Raw genomic sequence first — 22126 nt, forward strand, 5'->3', positions numbered from 1 at the left:
CACTTTTAGGATATGACAATATCCAAGTATCACCAGTCATCTAGCAAGGTGTCAAAAATCTGATGACCCCCCCCCCAAAAAAGGAAAAAAGTGATAAAGTACAGGTAGTCTTCAACTTACAACAGTTCGCTCAGTGACTGTTTAAAGTTACAATGGCACTGAAAAAAATGCCCCCCAAGCCACAGCCGAGCAAGACACCTGCCTGCCCACTCGGCTGTGCTCTTCCTCCTGTCCGAGGTTTTCATTGTTGTGAGCATTTCTGTTGAGGATTGGCAGCGGAGGTGGGGTGGGGGGGTGTTTGGTTTTTTTTATTCCGCCTGTCTGCTGGGTGGTTGCAGCAGGTTTTCCTCACTTCACATGACCTTGGGACACTGTGACCGTCATAAATATGAATCAGTGGCCAAGCATCTGAATGTAAATCACAAGACCCTGGAGATGCTGCAACATTCCAGCTGATTGGCGCTTCTTCTGGGCTCAGCAGAAGCGCCAGGATCAGTGCTGCTTTCCAGCTGATTGGTGCTTCTTCAGGGCTCAGCAGAAGCACCAGGATCAGCGCTGAGCTCCAGCTTGAGCCTGGTGCTGATCCTGGCACTTCCACTGAGCCCTGAGAGCCCTGCAGCTCCAGCCATCTCTCGCTCAGGCTTGTGCGGTGCTGCCACCGGTTCAGCTCATTCCCTTCCCCCGCTACCACTTTTCTAGGATGGTCACGTACCACCTGCCAGGTGCCAATGTACCACAGGTGGTACCCGTACCACGGGTTGAAAAGCCCCGTCCTACATAACTATGGGGAGATATTTCTTTAGATATTTCTAAAGAACAGTCAGAACTGAAGAAGCTCCTTGGATGAGAAGGGAAACGTCTTCCAGGAAAAGCAAAGCCCACTTGCCTTTTGCAAAAGCACCTTTGAGACCAAGAACCTGGATGATTGAGCATCTCCACAGACATTTCTGCACAATTTTATTTCGTCTGAAATGGAACACAGTATATTAAAAAAAGGCCTAATACTGTGTAGACTGTTGGAAGGAGACACTGATTGAAGCATTAGCACTAACGTGTGTCCACAAACCAGGAAACAACTGAAAGGTATAAAATGAAGGTTGATCATGCTGGCCTTCCAAGATCAAGAATTCCAGCTTGTCAAACTTACAGAAAGAGCTCCTTGCCTGAGATAAGCCCAGCTCTCTGCTCCTTTTTTTTTTTTTTGGTTCACTATCTTGAACTCATCAGCTTTGTAGAAAACACGTTAACAGCGGAGGAGGTCTTTCTTGTAGAAATCACACACACACACACAAAAAAAAAATGATGACAACAGAAAACACACACAAAAAAGTGAACTCCGAAGTGGGACGAAGCATTGCTTTGTGGATACATCATAGCGTAAACTCTCCAATGTGTTCCAACTGCCCACGGTTGCCTCACCAGAAGGGAATTCCCAATGCTTTAGGCCAAAGGGCTGACTTAGCCTTTCTGGAGGGATGGTGAAGCCAAAGGCATCTCTCTTTGTTCAGAGAAAAGAAAAAAGAAAAAAGTTAATGGAAGTTATTTAAACTTAAGACTGGCTGAAATTGGAGATGTGACTCATTTCTGGGCCTCTCATAAAAAAAACCTCACACCAATATTTTGTTTTATTTTGCTCAACGAGGAACGAACAGTATTCCATGATCTCTTACAGTCAGTTTCTCCTCAAATATCCCAAGGATGTTTTCATGACCTTCGCTATTGTGTTGAACTCAGGCACAGGAGCTTTTCAGTTGCAGCTTCACAGCTATGGAACGTAGGTAGCCCTCGAGTTACAACCATAACTGAGCACACAATTTTCATTCCAAATTCCAGCAACCGTTCCTTGTATGTTTTACCCTCCAGTCCCCTAATCATCTTTGTTGCTCTTCTCTGCACTCTTCAGCTGGTACCTTCTAGCATTAACTATATTAACTCTCAGGGGCTGCCCCAAAGAAGAGGGAGTCAAGCTATTCTCCAAAGCGCCTGAAGGCAGGACAAGAAGCAACAGATGGAAACTAACCAAGGAGAGAAGCAACCTAGAACTAAGGAGAAACTTCCTGACAGTTAGAACAATTAACCAGTGGAACAACCTGCCTCCAGAAGCGGTGAATGCTCCAACACTGGAAGTTTTTAAGAAGAGACTGGACAGCCATTTGTCCGAAATGGTATAGGGTTTTCTGCCTGAGCAGGGGGTTGGACTAGATGACCTCCAAGGTCCCTTCCAACATCATCATCATCACCACCACCATCATTACTACTACTACTACTACTATTATTATTATTATTATTATTATTATTATTATTATTATTATTATTATTATTAGAAAAGCAATGTGACTATGGCCCTAATGCTACGATGGGACCATCTCTGCTGGCAGCCAATAAAACACAACAGTACAACATGGTCAATACGAGAACAAGGAACTATGAAAAGGAAACAAGGATTTCACGATGGACGCCTGTTCCAAAGACGGCGTTTGGCAGCCATTTAACAAGCACCCTTCACAGGTTGTCAGAAAAACATAAAGCAGGACAATTATGTTACCATGGTAGGATTCAAATTGCAATTATTCCGACATTCTTTAGGTGCGTTGCTTTCCTTTAAAATGATGCTATTCCAAATTGCAATCAAGAGTAATGAAAACCTGGCTTGCAAGGAAAGGCCACCGTATCTCAATCACCGCCCCCTCCCCCATAAAGACTATTATTTTCACAGAGAAAAAGGAGCCTTATTACATACGAGCAAACAGAAAAGGAATTCTTACTTCAGTTGAGCTTTAAGTTCCGTAAATCGCGGACGCCTGCTGGGATCATACGCCCAACATTTGGTCATGAGGCTGTAGAGAGTAGGTGGGCAGTTGGGCGGCATCGGCAATCGCTCGCCGTTTTCGATCCGGCCAATCACGTCGTTGTTCTTCACCCCTTGAAAGGGTTTAATGCCATGCATTAAGATTTCCCACATGCATACACCTGGGAAGCGGGGGGAAAAAAAAGAACAGCAAACTCTTCTGAAAGCGAGCTGGAGAAGTGAAACTGAATACTGCACTCAGAAAAGGTCTCAACCGGCTTAAATCCTGAGATAATAAAACTGGAATTCTTACTCATGTCTCCAGGTAGTGGATGACTCTCTGTCTGAGAATGGGTAGCAATGATTTATTGGAAACGACACGAGCTGGCAAGCAAACGTAGCTCCTACAAGCTTCTGAGAAATGAACTCTGGACATACCATTTTTTTTAAAAAATAACCATTACAATTGACTACGGTATCGATGAAGGAGGAAAAGATGCAGCCGATTAATATCGGCCCCGAGAAGAAGAAGAAAAAGGCAAATTTTGTTTCTGTGCAAATTGCTGCGACCTCCTGGGGGAACCATCAAGGTTTAGATGCCCCAACTCTTTTTGGCTATAAGGATAATTTCCTCACCTAAAATGGAGCAAGGCAGGCCCTTTTTTGCTACAGGTATTCCTTGACTTACAACCATTTGTTTAGCGACCGTTCAACATGACCATACTAGTGAAAAAAACTGACTTATGGCTGTTGGTCATGGTCACTGCAGCATCCCCAGGGTCACGGGATCAAAATTCGGACGCTTGGCAACGGACTTGTATTGATGTTTGTTGCAGTGTGTCCCGGGGTCATGTGATCCCCTCTTGCAGGGGTAGGCCACCTTGGCTCTTTTATGACTCGTGGACTTCAACTCCCAGAATTCCTGAGTCAGCTATGCTGAGGGGAAAGGGAGAGGTTTCCAAACTGAGCCATGCTGGCTCAGGAATTCTGGGAGTTGAAGTCCACGAGTCATGAAGAGGCCACAGTTCCCCCATGCTGGCTCAGGAATTTTGGGAGTTGAAGTCCATGAGTCATAAAAGAGCCAAGGTTGCCTACCTCTGGCCTAGGCCCAAGCTGCTTTATGACTCGTGAACGTCAACTCCCAGAATTCCTGAGCCAGCATGGGGGAAACTAACTTTGGCCCCTTCATGACTCGTGGACTTCAACTCCCAGAATTCCTAAGCCAGCCATGCTGAGGGGAAGGGAGAGGTTTCCAGGCTGAGCCAAGCTGGCTCAGGAATTCTGGGAGTTGAAGTCCACGAGTCATAAAAGAGCCAAGGTTGCCTACCCCTGGCCTTTTGTGACCTTTAGGGAAGCAAAGTCAACGGAGGAAGCCTGATTCCCTTAACAACCATGTCACTAACTTGACAACTGCAGTGATTCACGTAACAACTATGACAAGAAAGGTCGTCAAAGGGTGCCAAACTCACTTAATAACTGCCTCGCTTAGCGACATAAATTTAGGGCTCAATGGTGGTTGTTAAGTTGGGGAATTACACTCGTAGATAAGACTAAGAAACCGTCTCATTTTGGAATCACCCTTTCCCTGGCTAATGTCAACACACGCTACACATGTCCTTGCAACCTGGGAGACACACATAGCAAATGTTGCTTTTTACTGCCTTTCCCTCTTTCTAGACCTGTAGGAAATGACTAAAATGGGCTCCATCAAACCAATTCATACAATACAAAAGTGACACACGATGCATTTGGGTGGAGAAAGAGCGCAGTAGGAGAAGAATAGAATAGAATAGAATAGAAAAAGGAATGGAATGGAATGTAGAATAGAATAGAATAGAACTCTTTATTGAGAATAGGATAGGATAGGATAGGATAAGGATAGGATTCTTTATTGAGAATAGAATAAGAATAGAATAGAATAGAATAGAATAGAATAGGATTCTTTATTGAGAGTAGAGTAGAGTAGGGTAGGGTAGGGTAGAGCTGGAAGGGACCCTGGAAGTCATCTAGTCCAGCCCCCTGCTCAAGCAGGAGAACCTACACTAGAAGCGGTGAATGCTCCAACACTGGAGGTTTTTAAGGAGAGATTAGTCAACCGTTTGTCTGAAATGGTATAGGGTTTCCTGCCTGAGCAGGGGGTTGGACTAGATGACTTCCAGGGTACCTTCCAACTTCATCATCATCATCATCATCATCATCATCATCATTTGTTTGAGTGCCATGCAAATAGCAGGCAAGGGAGATACAGGGAGTCCTCGACTTACAATAATTCGTTTAGTGACCGTTCAAAATTACAACGGCAATGAAAAAAGTGACTCATAACCGTTTTTCACACTTAGGACCATTGCAGCCATCCCCGTGGTCAAGTCATCAACATTCGGATGCTTGGCAACGGGTTCGTATTTAGGACGGTTGCCGTGTCCCGGGGTCATGTGATCAGCTTTTTGCAAACTTCTTGATGAGAAAAGCCAATGGGGCAAGCCAGATTCTCTTAACAACTGTGCTACTAACTCAGTGTTTCCCAAACTTGACAATTTTAAGGCATGTGGACTTCAACTCCCAGAATTCCACAGCCAGCAACGCTGGCTGTGGAATTCTGGGAGTTGAAGTCCTCATGCCTTAAAATTGTCAAGTTTGGGAAACACTGTATTAACTCAACAACTGCAATGATTCACTTCAACACCTGTGGCAAGAAAGGTCGTAAAATAAACAAACATCTCACTTAGCAACATAAATAAATTTAAGGCTCTATTGCGGTGATAAGTCGAGGACCAGCTGTGCACATTCAATAACCAGTTTAAAATGGAGGCAGAGGCACAGGAAAGCGAGCCCTTGGTGATCTTTTCTTACCAAACATCCAAACATCACTGGCTGAGGTAAAACGTCGGAAGTTGATGGATTCTGGGGCCATCCACTTGATGGGCAATTTTCCTTTTGAAGCTAAAGTACAGAAAGGAAATCTATTCAGGACCTCTTACACGTCAACATTCTGCTCCACGCCGTACATTTTACATTGCTGGACTGCGAGCTGAGCTTTGGAGTACATACACATGCATGTTTGCCAAAATCTCAATGTGCTGGCTGAATTTTTCGCCAGCTTGGACGATTGGGTGGTTATTGTTGCATATATTATTGTCTTTCCGATATATGAGTTATGAATGGATCACTCCTCCCCTTGATCTTATACTGTGGTATCTTACATCAAGTAAATGCCTTTGAATAAAAGATGACCCAGTGCAGGAGTAGGCAACCTTGGCTCTTTTATGACTGGTGGACTTCAACTCCCAGAATTCCTGAGCCAGCGACGCTGAGGGGAAAGGGAGAGGTTTTCAAGCTGAGCCAAGCTGGCTCAGGGATTCTGGGAGTTGAAGTCCACCAGTCATGAAGGGGCCAAAGTTTCCCTCATACTGGCTCAGGAATTCTGGGAGTTGAAGTCCATGAGTCATAAAGCCGCTTAGGCCTAGGCCAGAGGTAGGCAACCTTGGCTCTTTTATGACTCGTGGACTTCAACTCCCAGAATTCCTGAGCCAGCCACGCTGAGGGGAGAGTTTTCCAAGCTGAGCCATGCTGGCTCAGGAATTCTGGGAGTTGAAGTCCACGAGTCATGAGGGGGGCCATAGTTCCCCCATGCTGGCTCAGGAATTCTGGGAGTTGAAGTCCACGAGTCATAAAGCGGCCTAGGCCTAGGCCAGAGGTAGGCAACCTTGGCTTTTTTATGACTTGTGGACTTCAACTCCCAGAATTCCTGAGCCAGCCACGCTGAGGGGAAAGGGAGAGGTTTCCAAGCTGAGCCATGCTGGCTCAGGAATTCTGGGAGTTGAAGTCCACAAGTCAAAAAGGTTGCCTACCCCTCACCTAGCCACAAAGCTTTGCACAGAAAGCAGCACAATTGTCGCGAAGTCATTCCGTAGCTGGGAAGCAAAAATATGACGACTACTAGATGGCAGTAAAGAGTTAACAGTACTCAGCATCCAAAACCATCTAACAGTCCACCAGATGTTCACATACCAAATACAGTAGGCCTGGTAGCGCTCTGACTTTTATCAAATGTAATCAAGACTGAAAAATCAGAATCTTGCCGGGATCTCAAGAGGTAGAAAGCAGAGCACAGGGTGCCTCAGATGGTAGATGAGGCACTGGGAAGTCTGGGGCAGGTGGGCCTACGTTTGCGCTAGGCCTCCTAGGGCCTTCCCCACCTCTGAGGCACCCCGTGCTCTGCTTAACAACCACTTCAGGGAGAGCAGAGTTGGAGGTTGTTAAGCAAGCCAATCGAGTCAGCGCCTCGCTTGACTACCTTCACAACTTGCGACCGTAATGGGCAGGCTCCATTGCAGTCGTACGTTTAGGACTATCTATACAATAGCATACATTCACATTTATAATAATGCAAATGGAGAATGCTTGTATGCTTTCCAGTTCCCTTCTATTTGTTCAACGGTGTAGAATCCATTTGCTAATCAACTTAGTAAACCAGATCAATTCTTTGCTAGGGCTCCTTTATACAAGTCCTCGGTCAAGATGGAGAAAGGAGAACGGGAACTCTTGTCAAGAATCTTTTGAGCCTGATCTAGTGGTGCCAGGATCTTTTGAGCCTGATCTAGTGGTGCCAGGATCCAACCAGAAGTTGTTGTTGTTAGTTGCGAAGTTGTGTCCGACCCATCATGACCCCATGGACAACGTCCCTCCAGGCCTTCCTGTCCTCTACCATCTTCTGGAGTCCACTGAAGCTCACACCTACTGCTTCAGTGACTCCATCCAGCCACCTCATTCTCTGTCGTCCCCTTCTCTTGCCCTCAACCTTTCCCAGCATTACGCTCTTGTCCAGTGACTCCTTCCTTCTCATTAGGTGGCCAAAGTACGTTGAGTTTCAACTTCAGGATCCGGCCTTCTAAAGAGCAGTCGGGGTTGATCTCCTCTAGGACTGACCGGTTTGACCGCCTTGTAGTCCAAGGGACGCGCAGGAGTCTTCTCCAGCAACATAGTTCAAAGGCCTCCATTCTTTGGCGCTCAGCCTTTCTTATGGTCCAACTTTCACAGCCATACATTGCAACTGGGAAAACCATGGCCTTGACTATACGCACAACCAGAAGTAAGATCTTCATAATTTCTATTTTCTAATGCCTCTAACTCTACAGTCCTGGACTGTGATCTCAGGCCTATGGGAGACTGCCACAGTGAAATACCAAAAGCATTTCTCTGACAGCCTAATGACAAATTTGAACTAGACCTGACAACACAATTATACTGATCTTTTAAAATAAAATACTTAAATGGACTTTGACTATACTGGTTTTTAATTGTGGGCTGCTGACTATACTTCTTTTCCCATGTCCTAGGGCAGTGGTGGCGAACCTATGGCACGGGTGCCAGAGGTGGCACTTGGAGTCCTCTCTGTGGGGATGCCTGCCGCCCCAGCCTTCCCTCCCCCCGCGACCCCCTCACCAGCAGTCGCCCTGGAGGAGAGTCGCCCCTGAGCGTGGCCCACGTGGAGCAGTGCAGCCAAGGACATGGCAGCCAGGCAGCGTAGACAAGACTCTGCCCCCACGCTCATTCACGCACAGTTGATGCTGCAGGGCGCGGGTAGAGGCCGTGGCCGCCATGGTACTGCTGGGCTGCCTGGGTGATCTGTGGTGGGCCCTGGAGGCAGTGAGTGGCCCTGCGGGCAGACGGGGTGGGGGCGGAGCGGGGGTGGGGCAGGGCCACTTTTTTGGCACTCAATCTCTAAAAAGTTTGCCATCACTGTCTAGGAGAGGATACTCTTTTTACTCAACAGAGGCTGTAGACAGGGATTGTGTAGACCAGTGGTTCTCAACCTGTGGGTCGGGACCCCATTTGGGGTCGAACGACCATTTCACGGGGGTCGCCAAACAACGCAGTCCGCCATTTTTTCCCCCTTTTCCTTAGCTGTGCTACTCCCTTTTATTCTATTGGCTTTTGAAAGCCAATAGAATAGACTCTCTTGAATAGAGTCTAATTCTATTGGCTTTCAAAAGCCAATAGGAATTGTCCAGGCTGTCTCTGCCCTGCTGAGCCCGCCAAAAGTCCCACTCTGCAAACGGTGCTGCACCAGTTGAGTAGTCCTCGACTTACGACCGGTTGAGTAGTCCTCGACATACGACCGGCCAGGGGGGTGGGGTCGCGGCATTAAAAAGGTTGAGAACCACTGGTGTAGACGCATCTCTTACTTACCTTTATAATATGTGCTATCTTCCATATACCGAGACAAACCAAAGTCACCTAGTTTCACACAGTCTGTAGAGGACACCAGTACATTCCTAGCAGCAATATCCCTGGTAGAAGACATAAGCATTAATCCTTCAGTTTGAGGCATCAGCACACCTGAGCACATCTGGAGCACATTTAATCAGATTATTTTCACACCCAAAATCTTATCACGCTCCTTGCTCTCTTCCAACAAAAAGGTACAATATGTCACACTACATACTGTATGAAAATCTAGCTGGATTAGACAATTGTACCTGAATATATAAGGGCAACCAAGTGAGAAAGCTGCACACTGCGCCTGCTGGGGGCTGGGTTCCAAACCTCTGTAACAATTTTGTTTGGTACCAGATGTTTGGAGCAGCAGGAGAAAAGAAAGAGCGAGCACTCTTCCTATTAATACTGCTCAAAGCCTTTCCAGTCCCCTTACAATGAAATGTACAAACATATGCACGTAGAAGCAGAAAAAAATATATATATCCAGGATCTTGTTTTAAGAAAAAACAAGACTAATTTATGGTTCCTTGACCCCTTAGTTAAAAATCAGGCAGAACCTAGTTGGAATCTGAATTCTGAATCTTGCTGGCATCTTTGCCTTAGTATGTAAGCTTACCAAAATTAATTATGTAAGCTAATTAAAATTAAGGAATTAAGGAGGAACTTCCTAACAGTGAGGACAATTAACCAGTGGAACAGCTGGCCTCCAGTAATCGTGGGCGCTCCATCACCGGAGGTTTTTAAGAACAGAGGAGACAGCCACTTGTGTGAAACGGTATAGGGCAGGGGTGTCAAACTCAATTTCACTGAGGGCCGCATCAGCATTGCGGTTGCGCTGGGGATGTGTGTGTGGCCAGAGTGGGTACAGCCTACTGGGTAGGCGTGAATGGAGTGGGTGTGGCCTTATGGGTGGGCATGTCCAGTTCTACATCGTTTGCGTCAAGGGGGCCTGTGGGGGCCTGGACAGGAGTGGGACAGATCTGAGGGTCTCTGGCAGAAGGGGGTGGGACCGGGGCAAGCGACAAGATGGCCACCACAAAATTGTACATTGGCTCCCAGCCGGCCTGGGTGGGGTCAAGGCAGCGGGGGCAGTTCCCTCACTGTTTCCAGGATGGCTTCGCGGGCCACATGAAACCACTTCGCAGGCCGCATCCGGCCCCCGGGCCTTGTGTTTGACATGTCTGGAATAGGGACTCCTGCTTGAGCAGGGGGGCTGGACTACAAGACCTCCAAGGTCCCTTCCAGCTCTATTCTGCTTCTAAAATAAGGTACTGTACAGGGTGTTGCAAGGATTAGAAGATACTGCATCCAAAACCACCCTGAAACTTCTACAAGGATGTGTGCACTTGAAGTTTTATACTGTGGGTCTGACATCCGTGTTTAACAGAGTATTTTCTTTATTCTTAAAAATGTCAAATATCGCTCCGATTGTTTTCCGTTTTGATTACCATGAAAATGTAAACAATCTATTTATTGGTTAAATGGTTTTCAGGAAAACTCTCTTATAGCTATCGCTGCTTTGGGCGCTGCAGGTTGCTTCAAAATTGGAAATCGCAAAAGGTTTTGGCAGATCTCCTTCCTTTCAAAATAGTAATATTTTAGAAAACACTGGGAGAGACTGCCCAGCAGATGTCAGCCTTTCCCAAGTCTCTCGCATGCTGCTGGATTCGGAACCAACACTGTGTTTTCCCCCAAAATAAGACCCAACTGGAAAATAAGCCCTAGCATGATTTTTCAGGATGCTCGTAATATAAGCCCCATCCCAAAAATAAGTCCCAGTTAGGAGTCAGCCAGATGGACACATTTAGTACCGTATTTCCCTGAATATAAGACCTAACTGGAAATTAAGCCCTGGTGCGTCTTTTGGAGCAAAAATTAATATAAGACCCGGTCTTATTTTCAGGAAAACACGGGTAATACTCACAAAGACACCAATAAATCAAGGATGAAAAGAAGTGGATTCTGAGATGTTCAGATACTACTCCTGCTTGTTCCTTAAATCAAAATATAGAGTTGCTTTTGGTGAGATGGGTGGCTGTACAAATTTGATAAATACGTAAAATAATAGAAAATGGGAGTTCTGGATGCGAAAACGCCATGCCATTGAACCCAAGGTGGCTGTTATACCAGACGGCGATGTATACAACTTTTATATATATATATATATATACAAATATTTTGCTGGGTGGTGATGATCTTACCTATGTACAAACCGTTTGCTCTCTAAGTAGGCAAGGGCTGTGCTAAGTTGATAAGCGTAAAGTATCAAAGACGCCAGATCTAAGCTGTATTTTCTGACTTGGAGAAACGATCTCAGCTACAGGATAAAGGAGAAAGAGAGAGAGAGAGAGAGAGGTCAGACTGAGCAAAAACAAAACCAGGGGCAGAACATTGCAGTGCAAAGGATCTCTACTCAACATTTCAAACAAATGGCTGTCCAGTTTCTTCTCAAACACTGGAAGTTTTTAAGAGTCTGGACAGCCATTTGTCCGAAATGGTATAAGGTTTCCTGCCTGAGCAGGGGGTTGGACTAGATGACCTCCAAGGTCCCTTCCAACTTTATTATTATTATTATTATTATTATTATTATTATTATTCATCACACAGTCAACCAGATGTTCAGACTGGATTTGGCATTTTTGTCTACCTATCGAGTCCTTACCACGGACCTGGGATAGGCAGATGCGGATGTTTGATGGTATTACAGATATCATCGCAGGATGGAAGCAGTTCCTAGTAAGGCCGCCTTTTGCAATTGACTAATAGCGAATTTATCAATGCCAATGGTGTTCAAGTGGTGCTCCAGTTGTTTTGAGATTGCACCCAAGGAGCCTATGACTATTGGTACTACCCTTGCTTGCTTTTGCCACAGTCTTTCTATTTCTATTTGTAGGTCTTTGTATTTTGTTATCTTCTCCAGTTCTTTCTTGTCTATTCTGCTGTCTCCAGGCACTGCCACGTCCACTATCCAGACTTTTTTGTCTTTCTTATCAACAATTGTTAAGTCCGGGGTGTTATGTTGCAGGTGCTTGTCTGTTTGAATTCTGAAATTGCAGAGCAGTTTAATTTGACCATTTTCTATGACTTTTTCTATTTTATGATCCCACCAGTTCTTGCTTATAGGAAAATAATATTTCTTGCAGATCTTCCAATGCACCATTGTTATTATTTTGTCATGCCGCTACTTGTAGTCAGTCTGTGCGATATGATGATGATGATGATGATGATGCGGTGTAAAGAATCCCAACTGCCTTGATCTCTCTTCTCCATTCCAGTGTCCTCCATTCCCTGGCTACTGAGCCTGCTCCATTCTCACTGGACTGCTTCAGAGAAACTGAGACTTCTAAAGTGGACTTCTATCACTGGACTTTCACAGGAAGTCCTGGCAATGGCCTCAATCGTTGTGGCACTCAACTATTAAAAGGAAAGCGATGACAATATTCGAATTTGGGTATCTCTGCTGAAGTTTAGAATTAAATGAATTTCCTTCCAATCAAAACGTACATGTTTTACAAGAGCTTGGACCACCGTACTCTAAACTAAGAAGGGTTGCAGGAATTGGGTATGGCCAGTCTAGAGAAAAGAAGGACTAGGGGGGACATGATAGCAGTATTCCAGTATTTGAGAGAGTGCCAGAAAGAGGAGAGGTTCAACTTATTTTCCAAAGCATCAGAGGGCAGGACAGGAAACAATGGATGGAAACTAATCAAGGAGAGAAGCAACCAGGAATGTAGGAGAAACTTCCTAACAGTGAGGACAATCAACCAGTGGAACAGCTGGCCTTCGGAAGTTGTGGGTGCTCCATACTGGAGGTTTTTAAAAAGAGACTAGACCAGCGGTTCTCAACCTGTGGGTCGGGACCCCATTTGGGTCGATCGACCATTTCACGGGGGTCGCCAAACAAAGCTGTCTGCCATTTTTTTCCCCCTTTCCTTTGGCCACGCCCCTGGCACCCGGTGATGTATAAGTGGTTGGGGGTCACCACAACATGGGGAACTGTATTATGGGGTCACGGCATTAGAAAGGTTGAGAATCACTGGACTAGACAGTCACTTGTCTGAGATGGTATAGGATCTTCTGCTTGAGCATGGGGCTGGACTAGATGACCTCTAAGGTCCCTTCCAGCTCTCTTCTGATTCTGAAGGGTGGGCAACTATGACCTCTTTACAAGGCTGCAATGGTCATAGGTGTGAAAAACGGTCCTAGGTCACTTTTTTTCAGTGCCTCTGTAACTTGGAACGGTCACTAAATGAACTGCTGTGTGTCAAGGACTACCTTTAGGCCGTGCAAAGTTTTTTATTATTATTATTATTAATGATCATTTTCAGCTCTCCTCTTCCCACTGGTAAACCAGAGATCTGCACTTCAACTCCACACTGAGAAAAAAAAAAAGGTTTAGGTTTCCTCTTCGATCCACAATTTCCCGCCGGGCTCCATTTGAAACTATGATTCTGCCGTTGCCAAACGGGGAAGGCTCCTTCTTCCTTCGAGAGAGAGAGACGTTCACACAATACTTCCACGTTCCCCCCAAGTCTTTTATCAAATGCTTGAAGACAGACATGGGCCTTGATCGATTCCTCTCTTACCTCTCCCTGGGTACACAGCTCCATAATGATCCAGACAGGGTTTTCCGTAATGACACCAATCAGCTTGACAATGTGGGGGTGGTCAAATTGACGCATCGTTACTGCAACAGGGAAAGCAAAAAAAAGTCTAGTTAAATCTGAAAACAAAGGGGGGAAAGGGTTCTTTTCGTAGCAAGGGGTTGATTCTAGACTTAGCGATCGCCCTTAAGACTGATATGCCGCTTCATCGCGCTTTTACAGCCCTCTCTAAGCGGTTTACAGAGTCAGCCTGTTGCCCCCAACCATCCGGGTCCTCATTTTAACAACTTCGGAAGGATGGAAGGCTGAGTCAACCTTGAGCCGGTCAGGATCGAACTCATGGCAGTGGGCAGAGTGAGCCTGCAATACTGCATTCTAAGCACTGTGACACCACAATCAAAGGGATGTCCTTTGAGGCAGCTGCTATGAGTGCCTTATACCAGGGGTCCCCAATCCCCAGTCCATGGACTGGTACCGGGCCGCGGCATGCCAGCAACCGGTCCGCACAAACAATCAAAGCCCCACCCATGGGATGCAGGCAGCACACAAAACCACGCACTCTTCGGTCCGTGGAAAAACTTCTCTCCACGGAACCGGTTCCTGGTGCCCCTGCCTCTCCTTGCCCCGTGGCAATGGCACTCCTGCCCTGCCCTGCCTTGCCTCTCCCCATAGGACGAACCTCCTGCCCAACGCCCCACCTGCCAGAGACCCCCTGGATCTCCCCCAACCCTGCCTGGCCCCCACAGGCATCCCTCCGCATGAGCAACATCAAGGTGACCATACCCACTTTGGTCACATCCACCCAGTCTGCCATGACCACCATAGCCATGCCCACCCAGTGGGCCACGTCCCACCTGGCACCTGGCGATAAATAAGTGTGTTTTGGGTTGCAGTTTGGGCACTCGGTCTCTAAAAGCTTCGCCATCACTGGTATAGGGTTTCCTGCCTGAGCAGCGGGTTGGACTAGATGACCTCCAAGGTCCCTTCCAACTTTATTATTATTATTATCATCTTTGATTTCACAACTATGCTGAAAAGGCCAGGGATTTTCCTTCTGAGGGAGCCACAAAGGTACGACACCAATTTAGTATCTTTCGATCGGCCTAAATTGATTCAGTTCAAGAGCAGATGGCCTGCAAAATATAAAGTGGCGACAATTATCACTAAATACGGTTCAAAGCTCCAAACCCATCTTAAAAAAAAAAAACTTATTGATTCACACTGCCTTACGCATCTTGTCTTCATTAGAGCAGAAAGAAGAAAAATGGAACACCACTCAGACAGATGCACTGAGTTGCGATGGAGTACGACACCGATATGAATATGATGTCCACAAGAAAAATCTCATTTACTCCTTTGGCTGGCATCAAGTGCACTGACTCGGAACAGAGTTGCTTTATGATCTGTCTCAAGAGCACAGGAGCTAAACCTCGTACCTAATGGAATGGAAATATGTTTGTTTGTGCTGTGGAAGAGAGAGCACCACCTTTTATCTCACGAAATACACAGGGAAATTCTAAAAATATACATTAGAGTAGCACAGTGTTTCCCAAACACGACAATTTTAAGGCATGTGGACTTCAACTCCCAGAATTCCACAGCCAGCGTTGCTGGCTGTGGAATTCTGGGAGTTGAAGTCCTCATGCCTTAAAATTGTCAAGTTTGGGAAACACTGGAGTAGCAGATTTATCTCGGCTGCGCATGATTCGGTCACTGTTCTAAACTACGTGTGTCATTCTTCAATTTGAAACAGAGTATTACAAATCTGGATTTATGAATCAAATCTCAGCCTATATTTTTCAGCCGAGAGAGGGGGGAAGGGGGGGAGTGAAAGAGAATACATGCAAGAGGTTGAGACTCTAGAAAGAGTGCAGAGAAGAGCAACAAAGAGACTAAAACATACAAGGAACGGTTGCTGGAACTGGGTATGTCTAGTCTAATGAAGAGAAGGATGAGGGGGGACAGGATAGCAGTCTTCTAATATCTCAGGGGCTGCCCCAAAGAAGAGGGAGTCAAGCTGTTCTCCAAAGCCCCTGAAGGCAGGAGAAGAAGCAAGAGATGGAGACTAATCAAGGAGAGAAGCAACCTAGAACTAAGGAGAAATTTCCTAACTGTTAGAACAATTAATCAGTGGAATAACCTGCCTGCAGAAGGTATGAATGCTCCAACACTGGATGTTTATAAGAAGAGACTGGACAGCCATTTGTCTGAAATGGTATAGGGTTTCCTGCCTGAGCAGGGGGTTGGACTAGATGACCTCCAAGGTCCCTTCCAATTCTGTTCTTCTGTAATAATCAATGGAACTGCTTGCCTCCAGAATTTGTGGGCGCTCCATCACTGGAGCTGATGCTCCAACACTGGAAGTTTTTAAGAAGAGACTAGACAGCCATTTGTCTGAAATGGTATGGGATTTCCTGCCTATCCCAGATCCTGGGTAAGGACTCGATAGGTAGACAAAATGCCAAATCCAGTCTGAACATCTGCCTGACTGTGCGATGATCCATAATAATAATAATAATAATAATAATAATAATAATAATAATAATAATAATAATGATGATGATGATGATGATGATGATGTTGGAAAGGACCTTGGAGGTCATCTAGTCCAACCCCCTGCTCAGGCAGGAAACCCTATCCCATTTCGGACTTCTAGAGGGAGAGAAGGACTAGATGCCACTTGGAGAACTTTGCTTAACAGGGGCAAGAGCCTACGGTTGGAGGGACTGTGGTTGCTACAATGCAGGGGACAGTTTTCAGCAAAGTCGTGGTGTTTCCAGTCTTTGCAAACAAGAACCCTGCACATGCTCCGCCTAAGCCAGTGATGGCGAACCTTTTAGAGACTGAGTGCCCCAAAACCGCCCCCACCCTGCCCTGCACGCTCCGCCCCCACCCCTACCCCATCCCCGCCCTGCCCAGCGCTTCCATGGCCCACTGTAGATCGTTCAGGCGGCCCAGCAGCGCCAGGGTAGCCACGCCCTCCGCCCGCGCCCCGCAGCATCAACTGCACGTGCCAGGGTGCAAGGGTGGAGTCTTGTCCCCACTGCCCAGCTGCCATGTCCTTGGCTGCGCTGCTCCTCGGGGGCGACTCTCCTCTGGGGGGCTGCTGGTGAGGAGGGAACCGCGGGAGGAGGTGGGGCCGGGGTGACGGCGCACGTGCCCACAGAGAGGGCTCCGTGTGCCGCCTCTGGTACCCGTGCCATAGGTTCTCCATCACGGGCCTAAGCCTACCCAAGCTGAAAGACAGGAACGTCGCTGGAACTTACAGGCTTCTTGCAAGAATTTCTCTCTGATGCTGTCTGAAGTACAGTTTTTACACGTTTTGATTGCAACTGCCATGGCAGGGTTTTCCTGCAAGATAGAAAGCCCACGTTATACAAATGAAAGGTATCACACACAGACATTGATTCTGAAATCTCTCTTTAAAAAAAAAAAAAGAGTGTTTCACGGATTTTGCCCCCCCCCAAAAAAAGTGACAATTTGGCTAAAATTAGCATTTTCTCACGAACCAGGCAGCTGAATACGACAAACAGCTGCTGCCATTTTATACATTTCATATGTGAAATACAGGAGCGAGGTTGGGAATGGTTTCTTCCCTTACTTAATGCCTACAACAGCGCAATCTGAAATTCTGTAAAAAAAACCAAAAACCTAAAATTAACAAACCTAACCGAACTGTTAGATGTTTAACTTTGAAACTAATTTAATATTGTGGAAGGGGCTTTAAAAAAAATTATTTTCAATTTTATATGAGATAGATCCAAATGTGTGTGTATTTTTTTAAAGACTACTTGCATAATGCTAACGCTCATTTCTTCAAAAGTATAAAAAGACATTCATACTAAAAGTGTACTGGCCAATTTCAAGTTTCTAAGCATGTGCTTCAGTTTGACTGGAAATTAACTTTGTCTTTTTGTTCTATAAGAAGGGATAGAATTCTCATTATTATTCTATTAAAACACAGTGTTCAACTTCAGCTTAAATTAGACAAGTTTGTCTCAGATTACACAGAAAAAGATACCCCAAAAGTTTCCGTTATCGGTTGTGCATTATACACCAACTTATTTTTCCGGTAATTTTAATCTGCTGGTGGGCAACCTGTTTAGTGGAGCTGCATGGCCAGCATTGTATAACACCATCTTTTCAAAAAAAGCAAAGTAGGTGCAGGTGACACTAAGGCAGGGGTAGACAACCTTGGCTCTTTTATGACTCGTGGACTTCAACTCCCAGAATTCCTGAGCCAGCATGGAAACCTCTCCCTTTCCCCTCAGCGTGGCTGGCTCAGGAATTCTGGGAGTTGAAGTCCATGAGTCATAAAAGAGCCAAGGTTATCTACCTCTGGCCTAGGCCCAAGCCGCTTTATGACTCGTGGACTTCAACTCCCAGAATTCCTGGTCTAGCAAGGGGGAAACTTTGGCCTCTTCATGACTTGTGGACTTCAACTCCCAGAATTCCTGGGCTAGCATGGGAGAAATTTTGGCCCCTTCATGACTCACGGACTTCAACTCCCAGAATTCCTGAGCCAGCATGGGGGAAACTTTGGCCCCTTCATGACTCGTGGACTTCAACTCCCAGAATTCCTGAGCCAGCATGGCTCAGCTTGGAAACTTCTCCCTTTCCCCTCAGCATGGCTGGCTCTGGAATTCTGGGAGTTGAAGTCCACAAGTCATCAAAGAGCCAACGTTGCCTACCCCTGCACTAAGGTATTTGCAGGATTTAATGAAACGCAAGCCTTATCTCTTCTAAAATTCCAGAGACCATCTGCAAATGTAAAGATAAATGAACATCTTACTGCTTGCTCTCTAAGCCAAACATTTTTAGAGTACTGTACTAAATAAATTTATGTTTCTTCGAAGACCCCGTTCTTTTATATTGGGATTTTGTTTAATCTTTTCAGCAGAGTTACGTGGAAGGTGCCACTTTCTGGTGGCTGTAGTCTTCTTTTGAGATTACGTCTAAAGGTGGGGCCAAGGGAAGAAACCTTTCTGAAAATCTTGTTCATCCTCCTCAAGCTTTTTCGACCCCCAGATTGTCCCCAGAATGGAAAAAAAGGTAAAAGTATTCTTCTCCAGTCAAGTGGCAGAGTTTCATAAAGAACTTTTTTTTTTTTTTGACCTAAAGCTCTGTTGAAGGAAAAATCTTCATCATGGTCCAGTCCAAGCCGGGGATAAACGACATGGCGACTGCTTTAGAAAGAAGGTTGCAGTTTATTGAAGAGCCAGATAGAAAGATGGTTCTGGCAGGAAAAGAGGAGAGAAAAAGGTCTGATCATATGTGGGGAGTAGGTTTTTATACCCTCTGGAGCCTTTTGTTTGGAGGTTATTTCCTGTTCCTGTTTGAGGCTTTGTATTTCCTGTGTCATGTATTTTGACCTGTGTCCTTTTGGCATCTGTGAGTTAATCCTACTATGTCCCAAAGGTTATATCCTGCTTCCCTGGTGCTGGGGCTAATGACTCTTGGAGTTTGGATGGGGTATGCAGATTTTCGGTGTCTTTGTCTTCTTAAGTTTCTAGCCGGGGCCTCCTACATCTGCATTTGTACAGAGCTTGGGGGAGGGAGAGCTGGGGCTATTAAGCAAACTGGGCATGCTTTTCTGGTTCTTCAAGATCCTTGGAGGAAATATATTTTTCTGCCCTTTTAATATTTCCTTCTCTGGGAAGCTGACTTCCCACAGCTCCAAGATTTCAAACATCTATTGAAAGAAGCTAATTAAAACCTAACTGCTCCATGAGAAGACAAACGTAATTTCTTTTTTTTTTTTTTCCTGTGCGTTCATGCGTCTCTGGAAAGGGGCTGAAAGCTGCAGCTCCTGCTGGAAAGTTCAAATGTATCCCACAGCAGGCTTAAATCAGAAGCCGCTGGTGGGCAGAGTTCTCTACATTAAAAAGTTCACACATTACCAATGGCTAATTAGACCCTCAGGCCAAATGAGATTTCTCTTCTCCTTGGACCCCATCTCCTCCGCACACCTCCCCACCATGTCACTACTTAACAACAGGCGTGTAACAGCTGGACGTGTTTATCGGAGCTTCTGAGCTTTGGTATAATCAGAGAGAAGGAGTTAAGCTCCCAGCTTAAGTTCTTATTACTCCACTTAAGCCAATCGTTTGTGACTTTGTCTTCCAACTCTCCATACGCAACATTTTGTGAAAAACTAAAACCCAAAGATTTCCCCACCACACCTGCCAAATAACTTCAATACCAGTGTGTGTGTGTGTGTGTGTGTGTGTGTGTGTGTGTGTGTGTGTGTGTATAAATTCAAATTCACCTACACAGCTCTCCTCAGCATTACGCTTTTCTTTTTCCCATGAAAGGACGTTGGTACAATGAGCTTTCGGGGTCAAGTGGGGAAAAGGTTTAGCCTTAATCTGACATTTTAGTCATCACGACCACAGTCATTGTCAGCAGCATTCGCCACACAAACCAACATGACACAGTATTGAGAAAGAGGGAGAGAATGACAGAGGACAGGCCGTATTTGCACAAGAGCAACCAGCTGAAATTGGGTGACCCCCAAGCAAGCTGAGTCAACAAAGAATGAAAATAATTTCTAAGCAACGTCCCAAAGGTATTTTTAAAAAAAAAGGTGCTTTTTTCCCATAGACATTAAACAACCGGTCTTATGTTTCCTGGTCACAGCGAACAGCCAGTAAACATGAAGAAAATGGCCTCCAGAGAGAATATTTGTAGATTGGGGTTCAACTGTGGGTGAGCTTGGCGATGTTCTTGCAGACGTTTCATTACCCAACTAAGCAACACCATCAGGGCTAGAAAGGAATGGGGTTTGGTAATGAAACGTCTGCAATCAAGCTCCGAGAGCACCAAGGACCCCACATGAAGAAAATAATTGAGGATACATGTGATAGAGGTCTGCTAGAACAAAACAAAATGAAGGGCTAGACCAGGGCTCTTGAAACTTGGCCCTTTTATGACTCGTGGACTTCAACTCCCAGAATTCCTTAGCCAGCATGCCTGGCTGAGATATTCTAGGAGTTGAAGTCCACGAGTCATAAAAGGGCCAAGTTTGAAGAGCCCTGGGCTAGACAAAGGACACCACCCATGCACACAAGTGGTGATATAAAAGAACTCTTGTCTTCTCCAACGCTCCTTATATCACCTGGCGGGTATTATAGTTTAATAAATGTGAACGTGTGAGGGTGTGTAGTTTAAGGAATTGTAATCAATAAAGATAAAAGGTTAGCAGAGACTCTATGTACCGCGTTAAGAAGTTTTCCATTACTACATAAGATAAGTTCAAAACTGGACATATTTGCATTTTCACTAGGCCAGAGGTAGGCAACCGTGGCTCTTTGATGACTCATGGACTTCAACTCCCAGAAATCCTGAGCCAGTCATGCTGAGGGAGAGGTTTCCAAGCTGAGCCATGCTGGCTCAGGGATTCTGGGAGCTGAAGTCCACGAGTCATAAAAGAGCCAAGGTTGTCTACCCCTGAACTAAGGTATTTGCAGGATTTAATGAAACGCAAGCCTTATCTCTTCTAAAACTCCAGAGACAATCTGCAAATGTAAAGATAAATGAACATCTTAGACCATAAGAGTATACAAAGGATAATAACACACAATTAGACGGCAAATAATTCTACTTATGAAAAAGTATGAAAACATTACAGATACCTACTGGAGTGACATAAACTCCTTGGTGAACATCACCAAACTGCCCTTCACCGATGCAGCGTCCCAGTTCAATCCGCTCCCTCTGAATCTCATAATCCCTGGCTATTAAAATACAATCCATTTAAAATTTAAATCCACTGATGAAACAGCTTCCCCAGGAAGTACCCCACAAAAGACAAAATACCATCAAAGGTAGCTTAAAATGATTACCCTTTGGAGAAAAAAAAAAATAGCAGAATTTGCCCACAAGCAGTTCATGTAAATATCATTTCTAGAGCGGAACCCTCTTAAACACCCATTCAAATGGAAATCCTGGAAAGGATGTGAGACTTCTAGTTCTGAATTAGTTCCATTGTGTTTAGTTACATTAATGCAAGCAGTGTAATTAAAACATCCTAACTGAATTATGACCAATGGTTCACATTGGAAAGAAATGCAAAAAGGGTAGGTTATTTTGATTAGCTCCTGCTAATGGCATATTTAAGAGGTCTCCATTACACGATATTTTAGAGGCTCGTGGTTTTAATCCTATACATATATTCCTGGAAATAAACCCCACTGAAGGGTGAAATTTATTGCCAAGTAAAAATACATAATATTGAATGGTTAATCAGGAAATCGGCCAAGTTTTAATAAAGCTGGGGAAAAAAACCTAGCCTAAACACCTATGCAATTTATTCTGCTGACACGTCATACTTATTTTATTATATTTTTTTCTTTAGTAAACTGCTTATTCCTAAGATCATTAGGCATTATTCATTGCCAACTGAATTGTCTATTTTTTTACTTCCGTACTTCAAATAAAATAGTGGGAAACATGCTTTCTTGTTTCCAAAAGGAGAAGTGGAAATTGTTTATAATGATGAGTTCAAAAAAACAAA

At 45.1% G+C, this 22126-nt stretch overlaps 1 protein-coding gene across 17 annotated transcripts in view; it reads right to left on the bottom strand.

Moving 5' to 3' along the window:
• PTK2 (protein tyrosine kinase 2) overlaps positions 1-22126 on the bottom strand; it is a 259759-nt gene that overhangs the window by 63700 nt on the left and 173933 nt on the right. For all 17 annotated transcript variants that reach the window (XM_039334574.1, XM_039334565.1, XM_039334576.1 and 14 more), the window contains 7 exons: positions 21250-21347; positions 16878-16962; positions 13594-13694; positions 11209-11324; positions 8978-9078; positions 5639-5728; positions 2766-2970 (listed from right to left, as the gene is read on the bottom strand). In XM_039334574.1, coding sequence (XP_039190508.1) covers positions 2766-2970; positions 5639-5728; positions 8978-9078; positions 11209-11324; positions 13594-13694; positions 16878-16962; positions 21250-21347 — 796 coding nt within the window. The remainder of the gene's footprint in view (positions 1-2765; positions 2971-5638; positions 5729-8977; positions 9079-11208; positions 11325-13593; positions 13695-16877; positions 16963-21249; positions 21348-22126) is intronic.

Source organism: Crotalus tigris, unplaced genomic scaffold (assembly GCF_016545835.1).
Source record: "Crotalus tigris isolate CLP2741 ecotype Arizona unplaced genomic scaffold, ASM1654583v1 scf7180000017631.5181431, whole genome shotgun sequence".
NCBI lineage: Eukaryota > Metazoa > Chordata > Lepidosauria > Squamata > Viperidae > Crotalus > Crotalus tigris.